This window comes from Nicotiana tomentosiformis, chromosome 11 (genome assembly GCF_000390325.3).
Source record: "Nicotiana tomentosiformis chromosome 11, ASM39032v3, whole genome shotgun sequence".
In the NCBI taxonomy this organism is placed as follows: Eukaryota; Viridiplantae; Streptophyta; class Magnoliopsida; order Solanales; family Solanaceae; genus Nicotiana; species Nicotiana tomentosiformis.
The window spans coordinates 128,122,913-128,135,786 of NC_090822.1; the positions used below are offsets into that span (position 1 = coordinate 128,122,913).

At 37.6% G+C, this 12,874-nt stretch overlaps 1 protein-coding gene and 1 long non-coding RNA gene across 3 annotated transcripts; both read right to left on the minus strand.

The window, feature by feature from the left end:
- Positions 1–705: 705 nt before the first annotated feature.
- Positions 706–12,449, minus strand: LOC104093776 (dnaJ protein ERDJ2-like). Of its 2 annotated transcripts, none has more exons than XM_009599592.4 (11): positions 11,970–12,449; positions 8,422–8,641; positions 8,235–8,330; positions 7,772–7,892; positions 7,566–7,672; positions 7,176–7,393; positions 6,729–6,906; positions 6,504–6,623; positions 3,838–3,924; positions 3,128–3,238; positions 706–1,870 (listed from the first exon to the last, which is right to left on the minus strand). In XM_009599592.4, the coding sequence occupies exons 2-11, from the start codon at positions 8,605–8,607 to the stop codon at positions 1,034–1,036; spliced, it is 2,061 nt and encodes a 686-aa protein (XP_009597887.1). In that variant the 5' UTR covers positions 8,608–8,641; positions 11,970–12,449; the 3' UTR covers positions 706–1,033. The 2 variants fall into 2 exon arrangements, with proteins under 2 accessions (XP_009597887.1, XP_070044386.1); XM_070188285.1 differs by lacking the exon at positions 11,970–12,449 and adding an exon at positions 9,682–9,702.
- LOC108944697 (uncharacterized) lies at positions 4,103–6,497 on the minus strand. The gene is made up of 2 exons (XR_001968792.2): positions 5,516–6,497; positions 4,103–5,158 (listed from the first exon to the last, which is right to left on the minus strand). It is a non-coding gene; the product is annotated as an uncharacterized lncRNA (long non-coding RNA).
- Positions 12,450–12,874: the final 425 nt, after the last annotated feature.

Below are 12,874 nucleotides of genomic sequence, written 5' to 3' on the forward strand. Positions count from 1 at the left end.
AGGCACTCCTCTCTTCTATGCGCGCAACACCTCCCCCCCCCCCCCCCCCCCCCCCACACACACACCCCATTCAACATATCCTATCCAACTAACAATAAAAAAACTTGAAGTAAAAAATGAAAAGAAAATATCTCATACAAAGGCCCAGGATTTATCAAATTCCTAGTTCTTAAATAACAGTGGATAAACAGACCTGAAGTTCGTTCAATTGGTATTTCCAAGTAAACCAAAATTTCGAGCTATAAAACGACTGCTAAAATGTTTTTTTTTTTCCCTTTCTGAGATATTGGACTGAAAGCCACAGTAATTGCTTCACCAGAGATATGCACCGCTATACTGCAACCTCGTGCTATCAAATCTAAGGTATGAATTCCAGGCAATTTACTACTTCGACTTCAAAACACACTTACAGTATCTCTACTTTAACGCGAACTGAGGCTGTAGAATGCCTTCAATTGACACATAAATGCGTGGCAAAACGCTGATGGCAATTCTTTTTCTGGCGGGGATGAAAAGAATTGCATTACAAAGAAAGCAAACGTGAACATTCGCCCGAGCCAAGCCAGCTCAAAGGAGACTAGGCTTTGCAAACTTCTCTTTGAAAACATTCCTGACAACAGGAGACCTGGATCGGATGGAGGCAAGGGGATCTCATCATCAGGACTTGTGTCATGTATCAACAGTAAAACGACAAGAACTGTCTAGTTGGACAAAAAAGGACTTAACCATTCAAGCTCTGAAGAACGCCCTATAAATGTTTTATTCATGTCAAATTACAACACTAACGGTTCTAAGTATACCACTATAGAAAGATAAAGCCCGGAGTAATTTGCCTGAGATGTAAGTCATATAACAGAAAAAAAAGATCGATTGAATTCTCTTCTTACCTGCCCCTCCCCCACCCCAGCTTCCCAAACAAATGGAGCGAGAGGACGTCTTCTCACAGGTTTCTTTTTCTCTTCCCCGAAAACTTTGGAACATTATGGAAGCAGGGGAAATAGGAGAGCAAACAACTAGTAGCCAAGAAAGAGACTTAATCGGCCTCTGAACCAGACTCATCAGAGCTTGAACCACTGCCCTTATTGTGGGTCGAGCCATTGGCCACCGCTCCTTTACTCTTTGTTTCCTTTGTATCTTCTTCATCTTCGCTGTATTCACTTTCATAATCATCATAATCATCTTCTTCTTCTTCCTCGTCCTCCTCAATTCCATCCTCCATGACAGGAGTCTCATCTGCTGTGAGACCGCCTCTGGTTCCAGCTCTGCTGCGTTTCATTACCTTTAACTTTATATTTGACTTTGCATCACAACCAATCCAGGAGTCGCATAAGCAGAAAGAGCTCAAGTTGTAGTTTCCCTCAGCTGGAGCTTGGAACTTCCCCATTACCAGCCTCGAACCATTTTTCACTTTCTCAATTGCTTCTTTAACGGCAACATTTATTTCCCTTGCACTTGCACCAGACCCTTCCTTTGACTCCTGAATCGTTTTTGATACAGCAATGATCGCTGTAGCTTCATCCATGAAGCTAACCTTCTGGGAGAGCCAGACATCATTCGAAAAGGAGTCCGCAAGCAGCAACCAGAAATTCTCTTCTTTGTCAAAAGGAAAATACGGACAATGTGGAAGGGCACGGATCAAGCCATTACCACGGTTGAGAGTGACCCAAGCATGCATGGTAACGATGTCACCCTCTTGAATTCCCTCCTCACCTTCTGTCTCACAAGTGATATCAATTGTCACTGAAGGCATCATTTTAAGAACCATCTCCACATCGTGGGATTCAGAGTTGGAGAACCCAGCAACTTGAGACAGCAGATCTTCGCGTTCATCTGGTGTCATATCACGGAAGTCTTGAAATGTACGGACTTTCTGTACATAGAGGAAAGGGTTAAGGATATCCAAAACAAAAGGCTCACTTGTCAAAGCCCGTATAACACTTCACTAATTAATACGCGTGCCACAGAAAGCAAAAAATAAAAAAAGTAGGCTGTCACATCATTACATCACAGGTAACAAAAGAAGTTGTTTCAGTATGAATAGGAAAAACATAGAAAATTAAGACTCCAGGCTTAAATTAGCCTGGAAGACGCACAATCAATGTACATATTGACTCCTTTAATTAAGACAGTCCATAGCATCCTTATGAATACAAGAGAAACACACCACCAAAGGAAAATGGTCCAGGTAATACTAAAAGTCCTTATAAAATTATGATTTTCATTTTCCCATTAATGTGAATCAAGTTCCCACCAATACTCAGATTTTGCACAAGGAAATAAAGAAAGAAGAAGAAACTGAATAGAGATGTCACTAGACTTCCCACTGAACGCATGCACTATATAGGTAGCCACCGTGACACACTCAAAGCAAGTATCAAACATTAACTATTAAAAGGTGTAAATTTGTAACATGTTTAAAATGTAGAAGTGAACTCAAAATAAATGAAACGCCGCTAGATCACAAAAATCAAGCGAAGCATATTTCATGATATGGAGTAAGTCATGAAGTAACTACCATATAACTAACATTTCAGTCATTATTGAGTAAAAAGTATTTTTTTCCTGATAAATAATATTGAGGAGAGTTATATTTATCCCAGATCAAAAGATTGTAAATAAACCAACGTACTACTTTAATAACATCATGTCACTATATATACTAGGAGAGATGAGTTTAGGTAAGCAGTTACTGCAGCCACTCCGCTGTAATGGAAAATCAAGTTATATAACATCCCTGTACACTCAAAGGCTGGTGTTTTTTCATTTTAATGTTTACGGAATTTGGCTTGTCACAACGCAACACCTCATTTTGAGCCGGGATTATACGGATAGCACAGCCCGCTAATACCAAGACCAGAAAATGTGATAAATAAGCTTTCTAGAGACAGTTCTCTTGTCTTTTTTTGGTTATCAAGTATCATTTCTAGGGACAATTTCCTTAGTCTAACTATTAATTAAACTAAGATATAAAACAAGATGAGTAATGCACATACTTCCCCCAACTCCACCAAGGAACCAATCAGAGACACAAAAGCACGTTGATTCATAATTTATCATGAGCACCAATCCAACATTCAGCAGATGTGTTTAGGAAGTTTGAGAACAGATTAAAAGCAATAATTGCAACCTTTCTTGCAATCTTTTTTACCACAGCCTCACTAAAGTGTGGCAGCTGCAAGAACGGTGCATACCCTTCACTGGATCCACCTGCTGCTTTCCTTGCAGTGAGAGGTACCGCCTGAATCATTAACAGCAAAATGCGTCAGAAATGAGAGTAGGAAAGAGAACCAATTGTGCCTGCAATGTGGGTAAATGAATTTGAGTAGAATATTGGGACTTTCTAGGTCATAAACCTTTCAAAAATGGAAAAAAATGAATACCAACTCCTAAACAAATAACTGTTGGAAGTCCAAATCTGAGCATAATAATTCATCAAAACAACTGACAAAAATAAAATGTTGACAAAACATTCATCTTAATACATGAATCTTAACAGTATGTAACAGAACAAAAAATAAGCAGTATTGCCCGTATCAATGATGTATCTATGATTATGTCTTCAGATAATATGATGCAAATACTTTAAGTTTCAGATATAAATGTAGAACAGACAGGCGATGACGACAGTCAAAATGCTGGAAGTTGAGGTATACAACATGAAATTCAATAGTTATCACGGAAAAAAGTTACTTTTCTTACCTTGTGCTGGAAGAAGGGAAAAGAGATAAGAAAATGATAAGAAATATGTGATGAGAAGGGATAAGCATGGCTCCACACAACAGATGTAGAAACTAGTGCTGATCTTTCAGAAAAGTACTGGCTTTCTGGAAAACTAACCTGAACAACACTCTGAGACAGTTCCACCACTCCTATTGCAGGTCTTAGCCATCCATGCCCCACGGGAGGGCGTGGAATAATAGCCATCTGCATGCAATAAGACAAATTCCTTGTGTTACCACAGCAACTCATATCATGTTAGGCTTAAGACAGCTCATCCTCCTATATATACTTCCGACCTTATTAGTAAAAAAATTCCTTTCCTAATGATAGTTACCACCTACACCATGCCAGTGACAATTAAATCCCTCAGAAATGTTCCATCTTGTGACAAGAACTACAGTAAACTAAACAGCACTAACACTATCTGTTGAGTTGTCCCCAGTGTTGTGAAGAGTATGAAGCGAGGAAAAGTGACAAGCCCCTTTTCGCTTAAAGCGAGAAGCGAGAAGTGAAGCAGCGAAATTTAAAAAAACAATATTAAAATAAATACTGCATAGACAATGCAACACATGTAACTGTAAGCAAATGGTCAATACTTCAATATAAAAACTAAAGAGCAGCATCAACTAAAGCACAAAATGAGCATCCTATTCTTCTACAAGATTGTCAAATTCTTGTATTCCATTATCATTATAATATTGCTCGCCGTCTTTTTCTTCTTCATCAACTAGGGACAGAGTAGTTGCTTCTTTTCCCTTCCTCTGTGAGCTTAAAACGAAAAAACGGTGGAAGAAAATGAAAAAGAAGAAGAAGAGGAGAAGAATGAGAAAGAAGAGAAAGGAAAAAAAACTTGCCAACATTTCGCTGCTATTTGGACGCTGAAACGGTGAAAGAAGAAGAAGAAGGAGGAGGAGGCAGTGTTGTGAAGAGCGTGAAGCGAGGAAAAGCGACAACCCCCATTTCGCTTAAAGCGAGAAGCGAAGCGCTCGCTTTTCTGAATGAAGCAGAATTTTAAAAAAAAATTATTAAATTAAATACCGCATAGACAACACATATATGTAAGCAAATGTTCAATACTTCTATGTAAAAACTAAAGAGTAGCATCAATTAAAGCACAAAATGAGCATCCTATTCTTCTACAAGATTGTCATTAAAAGAACAACTACATAAAACATAAGAAAGGCAATTAGAACTAAGAATAAAGGATATAAAAACAAGAGGAAGGGTAGTATACCATTCTGTTAAAAACTGGGCAGCATAAAAACAATGTAAGAAGAACTGGGCGGCATTTCAACGAAGAGGAGAAGACTGAGAAAGAACCGAAGGTAAAAAAAAAAATTCGCCAGTATTTCGCTGCTATTTGGACGCTGAAACAGAAATCATCACATACATGTTGCTGTTGAATCTCTGGTTAAGTTGAAAAGGGAACCCTAGTCGCCTCTTTGGAATCTCTGTTGCTGCTGGTCGTGTTTTAATAAAAGAACACTTAACACCTTTCTTTTTAAATTAAATAGGCTGGCAGTGTTTAAAACAGAGAAGCGCTCGCTTCGGTCGCTTCGCTTCGCTTCGTCGCTTCTCGCTTTTTAGTGGGAAGCGCACGCTTTTGTCTACCTGAGTCGCTTCATATAGCAGAAGCGGGTAAAGGGTCGCTTCGCTTCTCGCTTTAAGCGAGGAAGCGACCCCTTTTCACAACCCTGGGAGGAGGAAGAAGAAATCACATACATGGACCAAACTTGATGATCTTGAAGTTGAAAAGTGTAGAAAAATTGAACCCTAGGTCGCCTCTTTATTTCACTGTTGTTGTTGGTCGTGTTTTAATAAAAGAACACTGAACACCTTTCTTTTTTAATTAAATAGGCTGGCAGCTGTTTAAAATAGCGCTCGCTTCGGTCGCTTCGCTTTGCTTTGTCGCTCCTCGCTTTTTAGTGGAAAGCGCACGCTTTTGTCTACCTGAGTCGCTTCATATAGCAGAAGCGGGTAAAGGGTCGCTTCGCTTCTCGCTTCAAGCGAGGAAGCGACCGCTTTTCACAACCCTGGGAGGAGGAAGAAGAAATCACATACCTGGACCAAACTTGATGATCTTGAAGTTGAAAAGTGTAGAAAAATTGAACCATAGGTCGCCTCTTTCTTTCACTGTTGCTGCTGGTCGATGATGTTTTAAAAAAAGAACAACTTTTTTAATTAAATAGGTTGGCAGCCCTGTAATACAGAGAAGCGCTCGCTTCTTACGCATCGCTTCGCATCGTCGTTTCTCGCTTTTTAATGGGAAGCGAGCGCTTTTTTAAACCTGCTACGCTTCAGCTAACAGAAGCGTTTGATGGCTTGCCTCGCTTCGCCTCTCGCTTTAAGCGAGGAAGCGCTTGCTTTTCACAGCACTAGCTTGTCCCACATTGGTGGAATTTGAGCTCATTGGTCTCCGTATACCTTATATGGTGGGCAATCCTCACCTCATAAGCTAGTTTTTGGGGTTGAGTTAGGCCTAAGGTCCATTTATCATGGTATCAGAGCTAGGCCCATCCCAGTTATTGTTACCGATGTTGGGCCCCCATTTATATTGTCCACGCTCTAGTTTGCAGGCCTGGGCGTGATGGGGGTGTTGAGTTGTCCCATATTGGTGGGATTTGAGGTCCTTGGTCTCCTTATATGGTCTTGGGCAATCCTCACCTCATAAGCTAGCTTTTGGGGTTGAGTTAGGCCCAAGGTCCATTTATCACTATCATTATCAAAAAGAAAAGCAGCACTAACAGTAGTAATATGACTAGAACCAGAAAGAATGGAGATACCTTCATCAACTCTTCCAGAAGTCTAGGTGCGAGTTCAAGCACACGTCTGAAATCACGCTGTAAAGTTGGAGACAAAGCTGCAGTCTCACGTGTCAATTGGGCTTGAAGCAACAGTTCAGTCTGCAAGCAGAGAAGCACATCTAGCTAGATTTTTTTTTTTAAAAAAAAGGACAGCTTTAACAAGGTTTTTTGATTGGAAAACAACGAAGACAGCAAGCATTTAACCTTTACTAATGCAGGATGCTGCTTCCAAAACTTAGCCTGTTCTTGCCGAATATTCTTAAGATCCAGATTTAGCTCACTTCTAACCAAGACAAATAGTCTCTGCAGAGGTTCTTCATCAGTCCGCCGAACAGGAACATCCATGAATTCAGAAGCCTTAATGAAAACATCCATGACCTTGCTGCATCATTGAAGCAACATTAGAAGAGACAGAATGGAGATAAAAGCAACATCATCTGCGAAAGCGAAGAACATTGCATAGTGGAAGGGGAAAGAAAACTATTAGGTTCAAGAAGATAAACTAGTAACCAAAACACGGAAATGCAACTATATCAGATTCAACAACATTTCAGCTACCAATTGTGATTTTTCAATACTATGAAACAATCTACAAACTTAAATATATGTATTCTTAAAAAGAAAGCCAAATAGACTATTACTCTCACATACCTTGGAGCTAAAGAAGGCTTCATTAAGTGGTAATATGCGGCTAATGTAGAGTGCATGACATAATTCCCAGTATATTTTGACGACCTAGACAAGTATATAACAGAAATTGTCAAGGGCAGAATTATACAGACTCCAACAATTCCAAGCAACAATATTCCCTCGGATGCTCCATCAATGTTTAAAAGGAACTGTGGGAGGGCAATGCCCATTTGAAGCCCCTGCAGGAAACACAAAAAAGAAAAAAGATTCATTAAAGATGAGTATGTTCCTCCCACCCAAATGAAATGATCATGATCATGTCTAGGACCAAAAAAAAAGGAAAATTCGATGTTGAAATTTACATGTCCACCTATCCTCCGCGTCCACAGGGCCATTATAGAAGTGAATTACCTGTCGTCCATCTGGATGGCCATATTTTTCAAAATTTTCCCGAGATATTGGATCTGTCAGAGCCTGATAAGCCTTTGAGATGTATTCAACAAAGTATGAGTGCGCCTCTGCAAAAAAGAGACAAATAGTCATGTTCAAGTGGCTGACAATACAGCTGTCACAGAAATACCTAGATGTGAACACACAGTGCTAGCTCTGGGTTCAACCTGGATCTGGATTTTTATCAGGATGATACTGAATGGAAAGTCTTCGATATGCCTTCTTTATTTCGGAGTCTGAAGCTCCATGTTCTAGTCCAAGAATATTGAATGGCTCGAATATTTGGAACTACAGAATAAAATGTTTAAACAAACAAGCACCATCTCCATTGATTAAAAAAAAACATAAGAAAACAAACTACAATAAAAGGGAATCCTAGAGGATTGTGTGAAGGTTAATATGGTTGGTGCTAATAATAATGCCTCCTTGTGACCATGAGAAGGAAACTTATCAACAAACCATGAGAACTTGACATCAGTAAAAGAATACCCCATTGCTTGTGTAAATAAAACATATGCTATGTGAATTAGAAAACTTTACAAATGTGACCAATGGGGACAAAACAGTAAACATTTTAAGAACACAAGATTCGTACTATTGAAGACAGCACTAGATAGAACATGCAATTACCTCAGTGCTGATATGTTTGATGTAATAAACAAGAACAGCCATGACAACCCACAGCAGTACAAGGGTCAGATTACTGTATGTAGAGAAGTTTGAAATCTGAAAATCGGAAGAAAAGATAAATTAAATCTCAATTACAGAATTTAACTTTAATATTAAATCCTATAAACAAGACTATAGAGAAACTTGCCCGCTTGAATATGGATTTATGATACTTCCCAGACCGAACGCATACCGAACACTGGCAGTTGATTTTGGCAGCCTTTTTCTTGAAAGCACCAAATAAATTGACTATAGTGTAAGGAACTAGTGGCAGAGCCATTAAAGTCAAGACAAAGATGGGGAAAAGTGCGCTGTTCTCTTCAGAAGCCGCCATATTGAAATTCTCTTAGAATCTAGCAAATATACTCCTGAAACGGTGATTCCTATTAGAATACAATACATCCAAAAATGGCTCACACCAGCCTTAAACTCAAAACGCAAAAAAACCGCATCTCAAATAAATTTTGCTAATTTTATATATTTCAAACCTAACTTTCTCAACTCTGCATTATATCATGACAAGTCCAGTTAAGCAGAACTAAGCTTTAATATACTACTGAAATGGTTATCTCAGTTCATAGAGTTGTGTGAGTTCTTGGGGATGTAAGGACCGGTTGTTGTATTTTGGTGTACCACCTTGGTACATTTTTAATAAATTACTTAACATATAACAAAAACTGAAATGGTCGTTTCCATTTAGAGTGCAACTCATTACTCATCAAATATAATATCATGTCAGCATCCAATTCAAGGACAAAAAAGAAGTTGAAAACTGCAAAAACAAACATTAACTGCAAAACAATACATATTTGTTCAACTTCAAGTACTTTCGTCATGAGAAGTTCAACTAAGCAAAACTACGCTGAGTGCAATACCAAAATAATTATTCTGATTCATCAGAAAACAAGCTAGCACGATGATAACAAATTGTAAAATATGAAATCAACTTTTGCCCGCCTTGTGCTTGAAGCAATGAATTGATTCCCTAAATGTGCGCATCAATTCACGTTGTCCTTTTTTGCGCTTTTCACTTTTAAAACCACTGCTAAATTGTCTATTCGAACATTATCAATAGTATATTTATCCTCACAAAAATGAGCTTAGAAAATGTACTCCGAATATAGTAATGAAAATGGCGATTCCGATTCATCGAACACTGCTCACACATCCTCCCATTCAATAGAAAACACTATTGTGCAAAATTGCAGAAATTGAATAGCAATTGCTAAATTCATACATATTTCCGTTCGAGTTAAAAATGAAAACGAGTTCAATATTGAAGATCAATTTATCAGTTCACACAAATATGAATTCAAAATTTATGAATTATATATATCTATCACCAAAAAGCTTCAGCTATTTGTTTGCCCTAGCAAAACTGCAAATGGAAATGAAGGAATTGACTCACAGTGAATTCAGATCGCCGGAGAAGCGCACAGCCTGAAGCTCCAGGCTGAGGTAGGCGGCTTAAAATGGAGCTAATTTAGATCGGGGCTACAGTTTGCTTTCTATTGAAGTATATCGATCTTTATTTCATTTGCTATTATAACCTCAGAATTTACCTTTATTATCAAATTTATCTCAAATGCTTCCTTTATTTTAAGTTTTGATCCAAGGCTTTAATTATGTAGTTCACTTTGACCGTCCATAAATTTGACCTCTTAATTCTTATTCTCTCGTCTCAAATTATTTGTCATGATTTCTAAAAATAATTATCTCAAATTATTTATCATTTTAAAAATTTAATACAAAATTAATTATTTTTTTTCTATTTTACCCTTAAATAGTAATTGTTCTTGAAAATGGAAATATTAATGTAAATATTTCATAAAGAGAGATTATATGTTTAAGACATAAATAAGGGTAAAATAATCCAAACTCCTTCTAATTAATCCCTCTGGCCCGCAATAAATGATTTTTTGATTATTTTCACATAGATTAAGAAATCCACATTTTAACATTAATTAGCAATGAAATTGACCATATTAACCTTTACCATCTCTTCACATAAACACCCCTAACACATATTCCAACACTATTTACTCCAAGGTAATGTAGGAAAAAAATAATTAATTCATTCTTGAAATATGGAAAAAACAGATATTTTGGACCACAAAAAAAGGGCCAAAAAATCACTTATTGTGGACCGGAGAGAGTATTATTTTTTCAAGAGATGTATAAAGTAAAACACGACAAATAATTTGAGACGGAGGAAGTATGTTTTCTTCACTTGTATTGAAAATCCATATTGAACTAATTAATTTATTTTATTTTTAGTTAGAGGTTTTGATTTTTAACTTTAAACTAAAAATATTTTAATTGGGAGTCTTTTACTTTTCTTAATGAACTCACCCAAATTAGGTATAAATAATAGTTAAGGTTAATGTAATAAATATTTTTGGAACATTAAAGTTTGATTCTTTGACCTCAGCAAACTAATTATATCATGCCATGTCATCAATTTGACGTGGCCAAAGCAACGCAGTGCTAAAGCCGTCTAACTCCTCATATTTGGGTTTTATTTTAATTTCAAAGAAAGTACAAACTTAAAGTGCCTTATAAGCGAAGGAAAGTATAGCTTACTTTTTGTTCTAGATTAAATTTAAAACGAATATATAATTTTGATCTCTTATGTGCTAGACACTTACAATTGAAATTCTATTTTTTCCAGTTATATTTTACTACCTTTTGTGACTAATCTATCTATGCTCCGAGGGCTCGGTTGAGTTTCAGACGCGTCACGGAGTGGTTTTGGACTGAATTTGAGCTGCCGGTGTGCTGATGGCTCTGGTGTCGCATTTGCGAACACCAGGGTCACAATTGCGACCTTAGCAAGGGATCACATGTATCACAATTGCAATGTGTGGGTCGCAATTTTGAAGTTGACCTGGGCTGGGCTAGGTTCGCATTTGCGATAACATTGTCGCTTTTGCGAAGGGAACATGGTTCACATTTGCGAACCTATTTTCGCATTTGCGACGTTTCCCTTAAGACTGTCCTATTTCAGAATGTTACCTCTAGAACACAACATGGCCCATATTACAGCTAATAGAAGTAACTACTTTCCAAATAGTTCATGGATTTCCGTCCAATAAACGTATTATACACATTTGATCACTAAATAAAAAAAATTAAAGGAGCACTGCAAAATCAAAGATTTTCACTAGAACTACAAATTCAAATGGATCCAAACCCATATATCCATGCCTATTTCAGTTCCCGTTTTGTTTAGCAGGCACTAACCAGTATGCATTTCCAGAGAATACATTACACATATGAGCAAAATTTAAGTCTCAAAATGAGATGACTTAATCCCTAGCACATGCCAAAACATAGATGATCTCCCAGGAGGAAGACCACATAATTTCCTGAGATTCTTATGTTATTTGCCCTCTGAAATGCAATCGGACCAATTAGTGGCCAAATCTGCAGATCTCGGCCTCTTACCTCTAAATTCCTAACAACAGGGATCTTCTATCAACGTTAGCACATCAGAATTCCAGTATCGCAAAGCATTTCAACATCTCCTAATTAAATCCTATGATCAAATACTTCATGGCTCAAACACAATAACAGTCACATGAATTTAAGGAGAAAGAAGAGACAAATTCACATTTATAGTAACAAAACGCCTGTTATAATTCATGGTTTCTATAAATTGAATGAAGATTACACTAATTAAAAGCTGGCTTGTACCTTAAACTGCAGCAGAATAAAAAATAACAGCCACAGATGGTTATGGAGTTCAGCTAGTGAAGGAAGGAACAGCAGCAGCAAATCCAGATTTTGTTTTAAGCTTTTGAACTTTGAGATTTCTAACAGCTCGGTTACCTCAAGAATCCCAAAACTAACAAGTAGATGAACTCAAATTTGACAGAAAAAGGAGCTTCCTAATTTCCTTTTCTACTCTGTTTTGCCTTTTTTTCAAAGTTTTTTTTTTTTTTTTTTGTATTTTTCCAGATCTGAAATCCAAAAGTTTGAACCCAGAAATTTTCAGCTATTTTGATTGTCAGTTTTTCCGTGTGTGTGAGGATAGGAGAGTGTGGGAGTGAGGTCTGTGAATTGTGAGGATGCAGATTGCAGAATGGTTGAGTGAGAGATGAGTGAGGTGAGAGATGGGATTCAGGGGCGGCTAGGGTTTGAGTCAAGGGGAAGATCATCCGTTCCCTAGACCAAGAGGGGAAACGTTTAGTCCCTCTACGGCGTCGTTTTGAAGGACCGGAGCAGGCTGAGATGTGGATTGGGTCAGTGGTCAAGTGGGCGGGTAAATTTAATAAAAATGGGCCCAAAACGGCGGCCCAGTCTCATTTTCAACTCCACAGCCCAATCCTCTTTTCTTCTTCATTTTGATAATTAGCCAACTAATTATATTATACTGAAAGTTCATAGACAGGTGCTTTAATCTCCAGTATATTATGCTGGAACTTTCCGTATTGCAGCAAAATAATGATTATTTTTTAATTATTTTACAAACACTGGCTATTTTTTAATTACCAGTTCGAAAACTGGCTAGCCCGTGTTATTTTAATATTTATAATATCTCAAAAATGTAAATGTTAGACCTTGATAACATTCGCGCCTTACCCAGTTAACCATTATTT